General features: G+C 34.1%; 1 protein-coding gene across 2 annotated transcripts in view; it reads left to right on the forward strand.

The window, feature by feature from the left end:
* NGLY1 (N-glycanase 1) overlaps positions 1-17,469 on the forward strand; it is a 56,697-nt gene extending 39,228 nt beyond the window's left edge. Inside the window, exons 6-12 of one of the 2 annotated variants that reach the window (XM_045537830.1) lie at positions 415-536; positions 1,970-2,115; positions 3,468-3,578; positions 4,908-5,072; positions 8,402-8,587; positions 16,562-16,739; positions 17,102-17,469. In XM_045537830.1, coding sequence (XP_045393786.1) covers positions 415-536; positions 1,970-2,115; positions 3,468-3,578; positions 4,908-5,072; positions 8,402-8,587; positions 16,562-16,739; positions 17,102-17,277 — 1,084 coding nt within the window. In that variant the 3' untranslated portion in view covers positions 17,278-17,469. The remainder of the gene's footprint in view (positions 1-414; positions 537-1,969; positions 2,116-3,467; positions 3,579-4,907; positions 5,073-8,401; positions 8,588-16,561; positions 16,740-17,101) is intronic. The other variant, XM_045537837.1, reaches the window with a different exon arrangement.
* Positions 17,470-18,498: the final 1,029 nt, after the last annotated feature.

Genomic DNA, 18,498 nt, shown 5'->3' on the forward strand with positions numbered 1-18,498 from the left:
GAGTAAAATTGTTTACCTTTTAAATACAATGAGCTAATTATACCACTTTAATGCTAATGCTTTAAGCAGATTTCTTAGAGAATCTGCCTATCCAAATCTTATCTTTCATTTAAAGCCCAGCTCAAATAAAACGACTCTTCCGTAACACTAAATTGAGTGTTTGTATCACATTCTGCCATATATTAAAATTATTTGTGTTAATTCCTTTTCTCTCTTAGGACTGCAAACACCTTGAAGGCAGTACCACTGTTTAACCATTTTTCAACAAAGGTTCTAACACTAGAATCATATATTTTAGACTCTTTAATCAATATTTAAAAATAAGAAATTAAGAAACATTTTTGTTAGCATAAAGGTAATATAAATTCTTTAAAAATGTTAATTTAAAGCTGCTTTTTTTTTTTTTTTCACCAGATATAATGACCCTGAGAAACTTTTGGAAACAAGATGTGGACGGTGTGGCGAGTGGGCCAATTGTTTTACACTGTGCTGCCGAGCTTTAGGGTTTGAAGCTCGCTATGTTTGGGATTACACAGGTACACAACATAGTATGAGCAGAGAGTAGTAGGGCTTTGCCGACTTACAGATTTGGGTCTACAGTCTGTCTGCTACTTTCTGGCCTTGTCAGTCTGAACTTCCATTTGCCATCTGTAAAATAATAATACTAACTTCACAGGGTTTTTGGAAGGATCACAAGATTTTTGTAAAACATCTGGCACCATGCCTGATACTTTGCACTATAAATATTCTCTTACAGCTGGGAGGACCTGGGAAAATAAAAAAGAGAAAAAAAAAAAGAAATTAAAAATATAAAAAAAACAACAAAAAGTAAATATTCTCTGTTTTCCTTTTTAATTACTTTTATTTATATTGATATATATGTACATATATTTGAGGATACATGTGATAATTTAATACATCATTTAATTTGTACAGGTCAAATCAGTGTAATTGGGGTATCCATTTGTCTTTTCTTTATGCTAGAAACATTTGAATTATTCTCTTCCAGCTATTTTGAAATATGCAATGAATTATTGTAAACTAGAGTCACTGAACTGATCTGTCAAACACTAGGTCTTATTTCTTTTATTAACAATTTACCATGGCATTTATAGTAATGCTGTTTCTATACAGATAAGAACATGTGTAATAGTGTGCTATAGAAATATTCATTTTTCTAGGGATTACTATAAAAAGTTTAGTATACTTAAATTGCAGTATACAAAAATAATATAATAGAACCCATGTGATATTTGTGTTGTCCTTACTTAGAAATGACTTGTATTTACATATCAAAAAATGTTTTCCTTATCTACCAGGTATAGTGAACACTGTCCTGGTGACGGGCACACTGAAAGCCAGGATTTCAGCTAATTATACAGTGTATCCGTGTAACAAAACATTTGTACCCCCTTAATATTTTGAAATTTTGAAAAAAAGTTGTTTGCCTTATTCTTAGAGTTTTACTTGTGTTTTCATTTTTTTTTTTTTTACAATTAAAACCTTCAGTTAATAGTTATTGTTCTCTTAAAATAAAATGTGAAACATCAGTGACCAGAGATCCTATTAGACCATCTGCTGGTTTGGGGTCTTAAAGTTCAGAGAGACTGTAGTTTCAAAAGTGGCATTAACTCCTTCATAGTGGCGAACTGAGCCAGATATTTTTGATGCCATTGTTCAATATGTTTGCCTTCTAAGAGTTATGGCACACATTATTCTTAAAGCTGACTGCATTAAAGGAGATTATTTCAGAAACATTTTCTAGAATCTCAAAAAGACAGAGAAATTAATACATGTATTCTAGAGTCTTGTCACAAAATGCTCACTCTTATTAACTAATATTTAGAATGTTAAAAATTATTATGTTAGCCTTAGGGGTTTGTATATAGTTACTGGAAGTCATTCTGGTTTTATAAACTTAACTTTTATTTCCTCTTTTCCATTGCCCTCCCGTGTCTTACTTGAGTAGACCATGTCTGGACAGAAGTCTTTTCTCCTTCTCAGCAGCGGTGGCTGCACTGTGATGCCTGTGAAGATGTCTGTGACAAACCACTCCTTTATGAAATAGGATGGGGCAAGAAGCTTTCCTATATTATAGCATTTTCTAAAGATGAGGTAGGACATAAAAGGAAAAAAATATTTTTCCAAGAATAAAATATATTTTCATAATTGACATGCAGTAAGCTGCATATATATATTTAAAGTGTACAGTTTAATAAGTTTTGTCATTTGTATGTGCCCATGAAATCCTCACTGCAATCAATATTTATTTAATGGATGAACCTTAACTTGTTTATCATTTCATCGGTTGATGGACATTTGGGTAGTTCCTGATTTTTTGCTATTTTGACTTAAGCTGCTGTGAACATTTGGGTGTACAGTCTTTATATGGGCATGTGCCCACTTTTCTCTTTGTTTAATGTCTAAGAGTAGAATGGCAGGATTATATGGTAGATGTATGTATAACTTTTTAAGAAACTGCTCAACTGTTTTCCAAAATGATTGTACCATTTTACATTTTCACCACCAGTGTGTGAGAATTCTCATTTCTCCATATCCTTGCTAACATTTAGTACGGTCTGATTTTTTAATTTTTGCCCTTTTAATAGGTGTGCAATGGTATCTCATTGTGGTTTTCATTTGTACTTCCCTAATGACAAATAATAGTGATCATCTTTTTATTTGTTTATGTACCATTCATGTTCCCTTTTGCCTATTTCTTTAAATTGGCTGTTTTGTTTCTTACTATTGAGTTTTGAGAATTCTTTATATATTCTTATATAAGACTGTTATTAGATATATGCTTTGCAAAGATTTTTCTCTCTGTAGTTTGTGTTTTCAAGCTCTTAATTACTTTTGATGAGAAGCAATTGATGAAGTTCAGTTTACCAATTTGTTTTTTTATGAATTGTACTTTTTGATGTTGTATTTAAAAAATTTTTGCCTAGCCCACAGTTACAATGATTTTTTTTCCTATTTCCTTTTATAAGTTTTAGAATTTTTGTTTTACATTTTGAGTTAATTTTTTATGTGGTCCAAGGTGTGGATTGAAGATTTTTTTTTTTAACATATGGATAATGAATTGTTCTAACACGATTTGTTGAAAAGATTATCCTCTCTATTGAATTTTCTTTGCATTTTTGTCAAAAATCAGTTCTATAATGTAAATTTAATACAATAAAAAGGAAAAAGGTTTTATTTGTTGAATTTTATGGAGTCAAGTTTGTAGATAAATCTTAAAATCTGAAAATTTCATCAATTTATCATAGTGTTTCTTAGAAGTAAACCTGTTAGAAAATGAATAAAAAGTGGATTCTCTTCAGATTCTTACACAGGTTTTTAAATTTTAAACAAAGGATAGTATTTTTAAAATGGCATTTAAGAATTGCATATATTCTAGGTATTTAGCAAATAAACGTTGATGGTTGTAATCTTGTTAAATATTCGTATTCTCTAATTTGTTTCAGGTAGTTGATGTCACTTGGCGATATTCTTGTAAACATGAAGAAGTGATCTCCAGAAGAACTGAGATTAAAGAAGAATTACTTCGAGAGACTATTAATGGGCTTAATAAGCAGGTATGTGATGGCTATTTGTCATTTTTGAAAGGACATTTGAAAGTTTTTCTATAATCAAGAATAGCCAATTTTTAACCCATTGAAATTCTTAAAGTAGTAGCATTATTTTGCAAGCAAGAATAGTTTAATATGTTAAAAGTCTTTTTTGTTTATTGAAAATTTTGAGGACTCATTTTAAATATTATGGGGTTTTTTGGATTAAATTGTCACATCTCTTCAAAAAGTTCAATGAAACAAAATTTCAATATTTGTAGTACCTGACGTAAAAAGTGTGTTGTCCTATTTATCAAAGTAACTGTGCCTTTGATAAAATGACACACACTCATATTTTGTATGTGTGTACACACACACACACATCCATGTACGGAAATGCCTGAAACAAGGCACGGGAAATTATTAACAGTGATTACTTCTAAGGAGAGGGACCAGGAGTCCAAGATGGAAGATTTAGTTTTCATTTTATACTTTGATATTATAGTATTGATTTTTTTAATTCTATACATGTGGGGTTTTTCATAATTTAAAAAAATAAACAATTTTGCTCTAATAGACAATTAAAACAGGGCAAATCACCTTAATTCAATCAGCAATTGAGATTCAAGGTGAAGTTTCAGTTTTGAATTTGCTTTTACTCCTAGTGTGTAGTCTTTCAGAGATTCCAGCCTGATTTTCTAGAGCCCCTTGCGTTAGAAGACTCTGAACTCCAGAGTCTTTATTTTCTACCTAGCACTATAATTCTGCTAAAACTTCTTTGTTTTTAGCACTTTAGTCACCATTTTGTGCTTAGCTTCACAGCCTCTTCTCCTCATGCCACTTAATAATTGTCAAATGCCTGGAAGGTTTTGAAAAGAGGTGCAGTATGTTTCCTTCACCTCAATTTATTTCTTCCCTTGGGACCTTGACTTCTCAAGTTCTTGCTACCTTGGTAGCTTTCTTTTGCATTCATATAGGTGTTTGTATGTATATGTTCTGTGTGTGTCTCCTCCAGCTTTTCTAGCTTTTCTCAGCAAGACAGTTGGTCTAATGCAAGCTAATCCACCAAATCCAGAAACAGAAGTTGCTTCCCTTCATTTTGAATAAATCTAGAGTAGTAGAGATCATGGAGAGTCAGAAATAGGTGCTAAATGATTTCTCAACATAAAATTTGTAAAATTATATTACGTTTTTTATAGTATCCTTTTTATTTTCTAAATAACATATGTATGAAAATAAAGCTGATTAGTTTTTTCAGGACCCCTTAAAATGGAAATGTTTTAAGTATATTCTTGCTTAGAGATGGACCTCTACATTCCCCTAATTGTAACAACTTTTTAAAAATATGAATTACAGAGGCAACTATCTTTGTCAGAAAACAGAAGAAAAGAACTTCTCCAAAGGATAATTGTGGAGCTTGTTGAATTTATATCTCCCAAAACCCCTAAACCTGGAGAACTTGGTGGAAGAATATCTGGGTCAGTGGCTTGGAGAGTAGCCCGAGGCGAAATGGGTCTAGAGGTATTTAACTCATTCTAGCATGATAATCTTTTTACTCTCCTGCTTTCTATACTGTGCTGTTTGCTTACAGAAAACTTCATTGGCTATGATATTTCAATTAATTTTGTAGGGTAATTATTTAAGGATGCAAACCTTTGAAGAGAACTAATAATTGACATAGTAAATCACATATAAGAGTTAGCAATGCATTTTAAAGTGGGATTTTTCTATTTTTTTACTTTACGTAAATTTTTAGTGTTTACTGAAGAGTATACAGAAAAATGCACAAATGATACACGTACAGCTTAACAAATTTTTACAATTTTAGCACTCATGCATCCACCAATCAGAATAAGAAATAAATCAGCAGAACCCCAGAAACAAGCATAAGTTCCTTTCCAGTCACTCACTGCCTTCCCTAAAAGCAACCATCATCGTGGCTTCCAACATCATATATAAGTTTTGTATAAAGCCTGTTATTGTGCTTTATATAAATGACATTTAATAATATGTGCTCTTTTGTGTATAGCTTCTTTTGTACAACATTGCATTAGTGAGATTCATACATGTTGCAATGTTTATTGTTATTGCTCTATAATATTCCATTGTATGAATGTACTATAATTTGATGGCTATTTGGGTTGTTTCTAGGTATTGGCTGTTACAAATTGTGCTGCTGCAAACATTAATATTCATGTTTTCAATGAATATATTTATGTATTCTGTTGGGTATATACCTAGGAGTATGGATATGTTCAGCTTTGGTAGCCAAATAATTTTCCAAAGCAGTTGTACCAGTTTTTACTCTCACTAGCAGTATATGAGATTTTTCCACACCTTTGTGTACACTTGGAACTGTCTGTCTTTTTCATTTTAGCAATTCTGGTGGTATATAATAGCATTTCAATTTTGATATGCATTTTGGTGATGACTAAGTTGAGTACCTGTTCTTTAAATTTTTGGATATCTTTTGTGAAGTGCTCGTTCAGGTTTTTTAAAATGAGATTTTAGTGCATTTAGAAGAATTCCTTTTACTTTTCTTTCCCAGCTTATTTAAACTTTATAAAGTACCGTGAGGAAAATACAGAATTTGGGGAGCAGCCCCATACCACAGCACCTCCCCCTCCGCAGGTGAGGCGCCTTCTCTGGTAGCTGCCACTTATTAAAAAAAAGAAGAATTTGAGTAATTCAACTGATGAAAGTGTATATTTCTTGGTATATGCTTGCATACATTTAATATTGGCTAGAAATTTTTTTAGTGTGATTGCAAGTATATTATCAAATTTATTTTAAGATATCACTTTATTAATCTCTCAAAATTAAATAACAATGGAAATATAATTTCTGTAGTTATGTCTCATAATTAGGGACTAGGTAAAAATCAACGTGTTAGGTTTTATAATGGACTTTAACACATTAACTGTCATGTGAGTTGTATTTAACTCACACTAGTTTTGAGCCCAGGGCCTTGTGAAGCATATGTAACTCATGTCTCTTCACCTTGGGAGCTATGTGAACTATTTTTTAAGTTGCATGTAACTCACACACAGAAAACAATAGGAAATAACAAGTTTTTCATTAAATTAAAAGGATCATTTTGTTTTCGAAGTTTTTATTCTATTTCCGTAACGAAACACCATGGCCCCAAGGAAAAAAATTTTTTTCTAGTGTAGCAGCAAATATGTTAAAAAAGTAAAATAGTCTATCCTTTGCCCTTAGGGGCTTAAAGTTGAATCACTGTAAAGTATTTAATATAAATGTCTAGTTTTAGGAAGATATGCAATGAAAAATGCTTGGAAAGAAAATGACCCATCACAGTATCAATATCAAACAGTTCCACTTTTTTCTAAATTTACCATTGTTGCAACTCACTTCTCTGGTAAAGGAATTTGTCCAAAAGGAATGAATTATCCCTAGTAAATCTTATATTTGCTTTTTAATTTATCCCATCATCTGTAGCAGGCAGTTAGAAGTGTTGGTTCAGCCATAGAATTACAAGATCTAAATTCAACAAATAATTCAAATCACTGCTGATGCAGTGCATGTTACAAGTATAAATCTAAATGAAGCCAGTTAAAAAGAGCCAATTTAATTCACAGCTGTGTTCAATTTAAAACATGGATATTATTTAGGTCTTCATTTCTTTTTATAGATGGGTGTGTTACCTCTTGCACAGCATATAAATTGATTAACTTTAAAAATACAGATTGGGTCATATAACAGAATTGTTTTCCTTTTTGGAAATATTTTTAATTTCTCAATTGCTGCGGACCATTTCAGGGCCATGGATTTGAAAAGAAATAATTTTCCCCTTTAGAAATGGGTGTTTGTTTTAAAAGTAAATAGAAAAATGTTAATTCTAAAAAATTTTGGAATTAAATCTTGCAATCAATTGGAAAAAGAAGGAAACACTGGTGATGTCATTTCCAGAAAGAAAAATTTTATCTTAATTTTAGATTTAAAATATTTTTTGAAACATTGATGTTATTTTGTACTAGAATGCAGAAATTGCCTGGAATTTTAAGGTAAAACATGAGCTTTTGTAGTCATTTTACACATGCAGACTGTTTCAAGCTATACCTCTCAGTCACTCTCCTAGCTTAGGGTATCAGAAAAGGACACACTTATGAAATGACTTTAGGTTGAGGGCTGAAAATGAGAAAGAATCAAATATATGGAAAGTAGCAAGAACAGCATTCTAGACAGAGGGAACAGCATATGTCAAGGCTCTGAGGCAGAAACCAGCTGGACCTTTTTATGACACTAAAGGAAAAGTAATATGGTGGGAATGTGTAGATGAAAGGGAAGAGTAACGTGAGATATTGTTGGAGAAGTAGGCAGGGGAGGGGTCAGTTTGGGCCCTGTTAGCCTTGGTAAAGAGTTGGAATTTAAGTACAATGAGAAGTCAGTGAAGTGAGTTAAGCAGGAAAGTGACATGTCCCAGTTTACATTTTTTTTTAAAAAATTGCTTTCATTGGAGGTGGAGCATGGATAGGAGAGGTAGTGAAAGCTGGGAGTGAACTTTACAAGACAATTGCAAGTGGTCCAAGTGAGAGATGCTGCTGGTGGTAGAAAAGAAGAAAAATGAATGAATTCATTGAACATAAAAATCACAAAAATATAAGTCAGAACTCATAGTTCTTGTTTTTTCTCTAGTAATGTTTGGTGCTACATCAGCATCATGCTGATTATATTATAACTTGTAAAATATTTTCCAAATTTTTCGATGATACCGATTTTTTCTTTTCAAGTTGAAGGAGTCTCTTACCACTATACATAGTAATTCCTCATTCCTTTTTCTCTAAACATCTTCCATAAAGTTGCAAAACTAATTCTGCTTTCTTTTTAAGAGAAGAGAAACTCTGTTTATCCCCTCTGAAAATGAGAAGATTTCTAAACAGCTCCACCTTTGTTATAATATTGTGAAAGATCATTATGTTCGAGTTTCAAATAACAATCAAACCATTTCTGGATGGGAGAATGGTGTGTGGAAAATGGAATCCATATTCAGAAAAGTTGAAACAGACTGGAACATGGTAACTTAATGCATGAAACTGTTGTAAACCTTTGTTGTTACTATATAGATTGGCTTTATTTTTCAGTTGTGCAAAATGTGAAAACTGATACATCAAAATTATTTTTAGTAGCCCTTTAACCTGGAAAAGAAAATTTTATTCCCAACTTGTAATGAAGTCCACTGGAAATTCTTGCATTTATATCAAGGAAGTATGTTTTCATCAAAGAAGCTGAATTTAATTCTCTCGGGGAAAAATAATCAAGTATATGACCAATCCATGTGACTGTTTTTTGAATGAATGTATAAAGTATATTACTATTTAATTTCTTCACAAATATGTATTGATTGACTACTAAATGCAGGCCATTAGGGAGTATAATAGATTTAGTCCAAAATCCCAAGAAGCTATCCATTTAACAAGCTCTCATTTTATAAGAATGTGAATGATTGGGCAGTGATATTGGTTATTTCTTCTCTGTGTCCTGAAAAACTAAATAAGTAAATGGAGGCTAGGATCATAGTAGTTCACTTACACCAACTTGCACATTGTTGTCATATTATCAGTAACAAGTAAGAGGCTTTCCTTTAAACTGTCCTAGTTTTTACAAACACACCAAAAATAAACTCAGAGCTATTTATATGACCTCAGTAGATCAGACCATATTGTTGATGGATTTTCATAGGAGTTAATTAACTTATAAGGAGCTTTTAAAGTTGACTTACCAAGATATTTGAGTGGGAAGGGAAGTTGTTCACTTGTAAGACATACTGGATAGATTTAAAAAGTGAGTCACAGATTGACAGCTCCTAGTGTTTATGAGCATCTACTGTATGCTATCACTGTACTAGGCGTTAATCAGTACAAAAGACATACAGAGATAAGATCTCTGCTCCCCCCCAATTATAAGTTTTTATTCTAGAACTTAATCTTAGTGCTTAAATATATAAATATTCAGTTTAAATTATATTATATAGTAATAAAAGTTGGGGTCTTTTGTAGTAAACCAAGAATAACTTATTATTAAAATTATAAATTTTGGAATTTTCTTCTTTAGCTAAAGAAGTGTATAAAAAGTAAAACAAGATAATATTTAAAATCTCAAGATATGTATATCTGTAAATGATAATATATAGAGGGTGAACATCTTCTAGAATACCATACTTAGCCTAAAAATCCCTCTGAACAAAAAGCGGGATTGGATGTGTTATTTATCCAAGGACTAGTGCTTTCTGAACTGGAGAAAAATCATGCATTTCTTCCTAACCAGCAGTGTTAATAGAGAAAGTAATGATGGAGAAAATAATGATGTGTCACAGAAGATGTGATGTGTTCAAAAACAGGAGTGCTCTGTGGCATATTTCTTCTTTGTCTTATACACTCATTTGTTCATCAGCAAACATTTGCTGAGTGCCTGTTGTGGCAGGCATTGTTCTCAGCTACATGGATAAAAAGACTGTTCCTGCCCTCACAATCTAACGGGGGAAACTGAAGCATAAACAGCCATCTTAACCACGATGCAGAGTGCTATAATAAGGATATCAACACATTGCTATGGAAACACCGAGGTGGGAGTAATTAGCTCTGGCTGTGGGAGTTGGGCAAGGCTCCACAGAGTAGGCGACATTTGAGCTGGACGCTGAAGGATGAGTAGGTGTTCGTCAGGCAAGGAAACAGCAGGAAAAAGGCATGGAATACATGGCATGTTTTGAGATCTCAAAATAGAACATTGCGGCCAGAGAGAGTATATTGTATGAGAAAGATTTAAATAATGTAAATGAGATGCAAAGGTCATTAAATAAAAAACAGACCCCTGTTCAAGAAAAGCTATGCCTTGATATACTTTTATGAAGGGTACCATTTTTTAAAAGTTGAGTAAATCCATTTCTAGCTATAATATTTAGTCTCAAATGAAGAAAAGTACTAGAATGTGAACTGTACTTGTAGAGAGTGATAACTCAGAAGTAACAATAGCTATTAAAACTTGCATATTCCATCTAAATCAGTATTCCTGGTTCTGTACTAATATGCCCCCAATTAGGGATTTTCTTGCTCTGTTGAATAGTAAACCCATTTCCAATCACACCTTTACTTAGTCATCTTCAACCTAGTATCATGACAAATCACTTGCATCCTGCTCTCAGATTTTTAGTACAGATTCTTATCTTCTCAAAGAGGTATACTCTCAGGAACACAGAAGACCACTAAATTTTACTGCTTAGCAAATACATTTAGTATTGTCTGAATTGAAAAGAATATAAAAAAAAATCAAGAAGACTAGTACACTTTTTGGGAGCAAGTGATAACACTTTGATAAAAGCAATTTTAATAACTTCCTAACTAGTTTCCCTGCATCTTCCCTGGTCCTTTCAAAGATGTGCTCCATGCTATAGCTAAAGAAACATTTTCAAAACTTCAATTGTTACTTGGTGCTCTTAGAGTAAGAAAAAGCTCCAAATGTCTTCAGAGTCTGGCCTGTGCCCCGCCGCCTCTGGCTTTGCCTTGCAGTATGCCATCGCCTGCGCTCTGCATTGCAACTGTGTGCCCTTCTGCCTCCTCCACGGAACCTCCTTTGCTTCCTTCTTGTTTGATTAACTTATTCTTATCCTCAGTAGTTGGCTTAAGCCCCACTGCTTGTGGTCCCAGCTGGCTGAATCCATTTCCTTCTTTATATATTTATTTTATTTATTGCACCTGCCTTTCATGGCATTTATTCAACAAATATGTATGAGAATAGGTTATTTGTGTCTCTCTTGCTAGATTGTAATCATTTCTCAGGCAGAGACCTTGTCTTTTTCTGCTCATATTTGTACTCACAGTATTCATTTACCTGGCATAGTGCCTAATACATAAGGGTTTAGTAAAGATTGTTGAATGTAAGAATAATTGAATATATGTGGCATAAATTCTGCCACCACCCTAGGGCCATGTAGAACAGATATAGATACTCTGCTTTGTTCATAGGGTCCCTTGGATGCTCTTAGATACTTTTCTTTTTTTTTTCATCACTTTTGTCATCTTTGTCACTAGAGTGAGTCATTTTAGCACTTTTTGGTGCATGGCATTATGTCAAGAATTTATTTAGTATTCAGCAAATATGCACTTGTCAAACTTTGTAATTGGCACTCAGGATATGATGTTGAATTAAGAACCAAACCTCAGGGTCCTCATCGACTAATGTAAAACAAAGACACGCAGGGACTAACTGTTTAAATTCATGGGGTAAGTGCTAGAAGAATATGTATCTGTATATGATACTGCAGGAGGAAAACAGAAAAGCCACTAACTTCCTGAGTCTGAGTGAAAAAAACTCAAAGTGTTTTTTTCTATTCTCTCGCTCAACAACAATCAGCACAGAAGGCCTATGTGATCACTATGTGGTTTTTTTTCTCCACCAACAGGCAAACAAGCAATTCTGCAGCAGACACCAGCCAGATGTCCTCTAATTCAATTCATTTCTGACACTAGCTACCTGGAGATAGCATCAGATCCCAAAAGTTAATAAGGGCTTAGTCCCCAAGACTGCCCACCCCCTTCAGATGTAAATCAGAAGCTCCAAGTTGTTTTACCTGTGCTTCTGACCAACTAGCTATAAATAAGGGCTCCCACTTACCCCTCCTTGGGTTGAATTAATTTGCTAGATCTGCTCACAAAACTCAGGGGAACATGTTGACTGTTTTATTATAAAGGATCTTACAGAGGATACAGGTGAAGAGATGCATAGAGTGAGGTGCAGAAAGCGGTGCAGAGCTTCCATGCCCTCCCTGGGTATGTCACCTTCCAGGAATCTTCATGTGTTTAGCAGTCTTGGAGCTGTCCAAACCCTGTCCTTTTGGGCTTCTCATGGAGACTTCATTGATAGGCATGATTGACAACCATGTAGAAATATGGTTGGACAAAAAGGGTATGATCTGATACTAATAAACTGAGTGGGGAAACGTAGCAAGGCCTATCTGTTCAGATTCTTTTTGGCTTCTCTGTGCAGCATGACTTCCTCCAGAGTATGGGGCAGGAACCCTTCTGAAATGGGGGTTTTATGACCCACAAACAAGGTAGGTCAGAGAATTTCTTTATGGCCAGCTCCAAGACAGAAAGGTGGGCAAAGATTAGAGTGTATTTTTAGTTTCTCTGGTCTGCCTTGGGGAGAAATAGCAAAGGGTGTGGGAGTTATGAGCTAGGAAACATGGACGGAAACCAGTGTGTATGTGTATGTATACACACACACATGCACACCCTATAATTTCACAGTGAGTCAGAGAAGGCCTTGCAGAAGAAGTAATGTCTGAGTGGACTTTAGGAGGAGGAGCATGAGGGAAAGTTTCTCAGTATGAGGACAGGATGTGGAAGGGGAGGTTGTTTTGGGGCATGAAAATAGCATCTGCAAAAGCACTGAGGTAAGAGATACCTGATATATTCAGGAAAGAGTTAAGTTGTAGGGAATATGGAGAAGAATAATGGGAAATGAGACTTGAAAGGTAAACAGTTGTCAGGTCCCAGGCACTTTGATTACCTTGCAATTAGGTAATAGGAAACCATGAAAGGGTTCAGGCACGGGAAGGACATGATCACACTGGTGTTCCAGAGAGGTCATCTCAGAGGCTACAAATGGAATAAATTGGAAGTATAGCGTAGAAAGATTTAAACACAGTAGGAACTGACAGTGGATTCCGGTTTGGTTTCAGTGATAAAATGGAAGAACCAAAAACAGGATTCATGAGTAATACTGGTTTACCAGCATTGAATTAAAATACCTTAAAACACAACTACTCTGCTGGATATCTGTAGGGATGACTGACTTCAGGGTGCCTGCTGCATGGTAGACTTAATTTGAGTGAATCTTAGCAGCCTAAGTAGAAGGATAATTTTTAAGAGTGTACTAAAGAACTGCTTCAAACAGTGCAGTACAAACCAAACCTCCAGGGAACCATAGCAGCCTGACTTGGAGTAATCAAGAAATCTTTATGCAGAGATCTTCTGTAGAATGTGAAATGCATAAAGAAGCTGACACACAAATTGTTCTCAGTCCTGAAAATAGTAGTTATAGCTACAACCCAAATGACAAATTGTATTTGTATGCGTTGTAAATAGTACAGCTTAGACCTTAAGCCGTAGACACATTGGTCTTTGTTCTCACCCACAGGTTGTATGTGCTTGCATGTGCTTACACATGCCAAAAGGAGCAAGGGTGGGTTACTGGTGAGAGACGGGTGAGAATTCATATAGAATTCATTTTACAGGAGAAAAACTCTTTGATTTCTGTTTTTATAATACTAGCACTCCTACTAAAATAGGATAGCAATTTGCCTCTCAGTAGACCACAAATTGTAAAGCTGAGCATGTAAAACTGCATACGGTAAATTAAACTCATGAATTTAAAAAGCCAATAGGCAAAAATTTGTCTCTCAGATAACTCAGGAAGTTAGGAACAACCAACAGTTATAAAATGTTTATTTTTATCTAGACCAAACAAATAAATCTTTGGGAGCTTAGAAGGTATTCCCCCAACCCCCAAATAAATTATAGTTTCTGGTTCTGTTGGTAGTATGCATAGGTAGGAACACAGAGATTTTTATGTAAATTCTGTTATTTCGGTGCATTTCAAATTACCAAACTGAGTATACATATTCATGGTGACTTCTAAACACCTCTAAAAATGATTGTTTGATAGGATATATGGTATGAAAAAGATGATATGAATTTTCAATATAAATAGAGTCTGTTTTATCTCCATATACTGTTTCTTTAACATAAGAGACCTTTTATTTGCTCACAGTATGTTTGTTTATTTAAGCATTTAAGGATTCAATCCCATCTTATCCTTTTACTTTCTAATATCCTAAAAGTTGATATGTTTAGAACTGAAAAATTTAAGTCTTTAAACAAGCAATTCTCTCAGGTGTGTTCAACAGCTATTATAAACCTATTATAGTTAAAACCACAGTTCTGACCCAGAACTAGACAGTGTAATTACGGCAATTCTTGGAATAAGCTAGAAATTTGGAGCTGATCTGACTTCAACTTATCACATTTTATACCTACATTTTTGGGGAGAGTTTGAAACTACTAAGCTCTGAAAATACACCAGACATTGAAGTATATATACTGAAACACAAATTTGAGTATATCTATAATATTTCTGTCTCAGGATTGCTTTCCCCTTTAGTTGCTTCTGACCTTCTTTCTTCCAGTTACCCCACTGTTTGGCTCATCTTTCCCAGATAACTCTTTTTACCAGCCACCCCTTTGAAGCAGTAATTAAGCTATGGATAGTCCTTAGATGCCCAGTAGTTTAGGGTGGGTGAAGCTAACAACTCCCAGGGAACACTGGTACAATTCTGAGCCCCAGGTTTTCCTTATAAACTGCTCTAAGAGCATGCGGGAGGGACGTATGAGCACCAGACGATGTTATAGGGAGGTTGCTTGAACTTGAGTGGAGCAGTTGACAGTGCCACGTATCTATATTTGTCAGCAACAAACAGTGGTCGGCTATACATATCTAGTCTGAGGAGTTTAAAATCATTTTCCTTGGAGAGTGATTGTTCAGTTGTTACATAACCTCTAACTCACTGATTCTAAAAACTTTCAAAGTAAATTTATAGGCATACTTAAGCTGGAAGAAAAAATAGATATAGGTTGCCAAATAGATGGTGACTAGAATACTTGCAGTGATTTTTTACTTGATGAGTAAAGACTAGAATAGAGAATAGTACATGTAGTAGGATATTTCCATGGCAAATGTGTTTTACATGGTACTTTCAACTATTTGCTCCTGAGCTAAAGAGTATAGGTTAGGTGTTTTTAAAAGAATCAAATCTAACTTGAATATATGTATGTTTATATATAAATTTTAATACTTAATATTTACTAAATCCTTTTGTGAATCCATAATCTGTACCCCCAGAGAGCTTATGATTTGGTTAAGTTAGATCAGACAAGTACATGTGAAATAAAATAGTTACATTTAGGTAAAGGAGTATTGGCAGTTCACGGTGGGATGAAATTATGTAGGATTTTGAGAGCTAAGAGGATACACTTATTGCAAGAGCCCCAGGTACTTGTTATATGTTCTAGACCAGGCAGATGGTATGAAGAAAGTGAGATTTTAAAAACATTGATCTGATCAGATCAATTACAATTGAGCAATGGTAGGCGGTTGCATTAAGATGAGTTTAAAGTCGTAACTAATAGTGGTAAGTGCAGTATAAGTGAGGAAAGAGTTTTTTCCCAAGACTTGTTTATTTCAAAGAAATAAATAGATTCTGTGAGAGTTTAGGCATAAGGGATAAATGAAGAGTCAGATTCTTAGGGGTTTGAATATGGTTGCTTGGAGTTACCTATGAAATACCAAGGCTGTGGATGTCAGTTTTCATGTTAACATCTTGAAGATTTTAGATGAAAATATGAGAGGGAAGCAGCCAGTAGATCTGGATGCCTTCAATGGTATACATCGAAAGTGGTAAGGGGCATTGATGAGGAAGGAACAGGGAGCATACAATTTAAAGAGGTGGCTGTGGATATTACCTTTTAAACCATGAGTTAGCAATGGCCGAGGTATTTTCTTGATTTAGAGGTTATTGCCCGCCTCACTCTAGGAAAGCTTATATGGAAATCCAGATTTACAAAAGAAGATAAATTAAAGAGTAGTTGCATTTAACAGGATTCTTCATTTTCAGCAGGTTTAATCCTAAAGTTCATTTTAAATAGCTAAACTTCTTAATGTATACGAATATGATTTACCAGAATTTGGTTAGCATGCAATTCTTTAGAGATGCACTTATTGAAGGTACCTGCATTCAAATAATACCTTTCTTCCAGAGCAAAAGATGCCACAGGAAAAAATGCTAAAGAAAAAATGAAAAAAATGTTAGCAGTAAGAATCTTTTCAGTGGGGAAAAATTAGTTTGTACATAGTACCCTGTGATGATAAGACTTTTCACTCTGTTTTCTGTACGATTATTTCTAACAGTTTCTCTCCCTCTTTTGCCCACTTTATAGGTATATTTAGCCCGAAAGGAAGGATCATCTTTTGCTTATATTTCCTGGAAGTTTGAATGTGGGTCAGTTGGCCTTAAAGTAGATAGCATTTCCATTAGAACAAGTAGTCAAACCTTTCATACTGGAGTAGTACAGTGGAAACTGCAATCTGATACAGCACGAGTAGATCTGACAGGCGGTAAGCATCTGACTGGAAAATTAATTGTGGAGTATATATTTACCACTCTGAAGACTAATTGTACTTGTTTAGATGTAGTTCTTTTTCATACCCAAGAGTTATTGATATGTTGCAATAAAAACCTGTGTAACTGCATTGTAATAGAAAGGCTGATTTTTTCTGTTGTGAAATGCAAATGTAAGGAGAAAAATCATTTCTTTGTTCCAAAGGATGCATTCCTCCATAAAGTATAATTTGCATTTATTTTTTAAGGGTTGATTATAACCTACAGGTCAATCTATATAAAATGCATTCCAAACTATCTCTTTATGCTCTTTAAATTATAAAAAGCAAAGTGTTAATTTTTTTTCCCTCTCCAACAGATAAAAATCTTCGCTCCTATCATGATTTTTCTGGTGCCACTGAAGTTATTTTGGAAGCAGAATTAAGCAGAGGAGACGGTGATGTTGCTTGGCAACATACCCAGCTGTTTAGACAAAGCTTAAATGACCATGAAGAAAATTGTTTGGAGATAATTATAAAATTCAGTGACCTTTGAGAACCTGAACATTATAGAAAAGCTAGCAATAATCAAGGACTTACCATGGTCTAAAGTAGTCTGTCGGTTCAGTGCATGTTTAGTTGGCAGTTTACTACCCTGTGCTATATTCTTTTGCTAGCTATCCGTCATGTAACCCTTGGGAAAATATATCTTTATACTGTGAACCATAATGAAATCTTGAGTTAAAAACTCTCTATGTTTTGACTATATGTGACTATAATTTGGAGTAAAGTCTTGTTGCCCTAGTATGAGCTTTTAACCTAAAAACTGTGAGTGTAGTTTTAAAAGTTAAATGATGATATTCATGATTTAATATGATTAAATGCTATTCATGATTATGGTAAAATCTTAGGTTAATAACAGTAATTTGACATTTTCTGATCAGCCATTAATTTCTTCATAAGTGGTTGAATTAGATTTTCCTAAGATTTTTAACTTTTAATATATGAAAGTATAGTATCTCATAAGTTATATAATGCATGAAAGTTTTTATGATTGTAAATATGTAGGCATTTAAGAAATAAAATGAATTATTTTGCCTTATATCTTTTTAGTGGTTACTTTGACTAAATAAAAATCTTTATTAAGTTTGCTAACTATTGAAAACCACTTGAATAGACATGAGTTATGAAAAACATTTAACATTAATAGCATAAATTGAAAGATACGTTGTAAATCCCATATGTGGACACCTGAAAATGCTTTGCCTTTGAGTTGTATTTTTATCTACCTCATTTGAATAAAATATTCCTGACTTTAAAACTGTGTAACTGTTATACAGTATATCAAGAGTTTTTTGTGTTTTCCATATAACTTCTCCAATTAAGTTTAGTGAACATTAATTAAGCATTTGTGTGCAAAGCACTGTGGAGGAAGCAATGATGAAAAAGAGCCCCAAGCCTCTAAATTCTTTTTGTGATGTTTTGCAAAGTGAATTCTCAATCTTCCTACAAGAGAAGAACATGCTCGGAGAGTCTCACCCTGTGCAACTTAGTAGACATTACGTGCCTTATGAAATATGTAATGAGGGCTGGGCATGGTGGCTCGTGCCTGTAATCCCAGCGCTTTGGGAGGCCACAGCTGAAGGATCGCTTGAGCCCAGGAGTGCCAGGCTGCAGTGAACTGTGATTGGGCTACTGTCCTGCAGCCTGGATGACAGAGCACTGTCTCAAAAAAAAAAAAAAGGTAAGATCCTGAAACAAAGATGTTATATTTGCT

This window comes from Lemur catta, chromosome 1, assembly GCF_020740605.2.
Source record: "Lemur catta isolate mLemCat1 chromosome 1, mLemCat1.pri, whole genome shotgun sequence".
Taxonomy (NCBI): Eukaryota; Metazoa; Chordata; class Mammalia; order Primates; family Lemuridae; genus Lemur; species Lemur catta.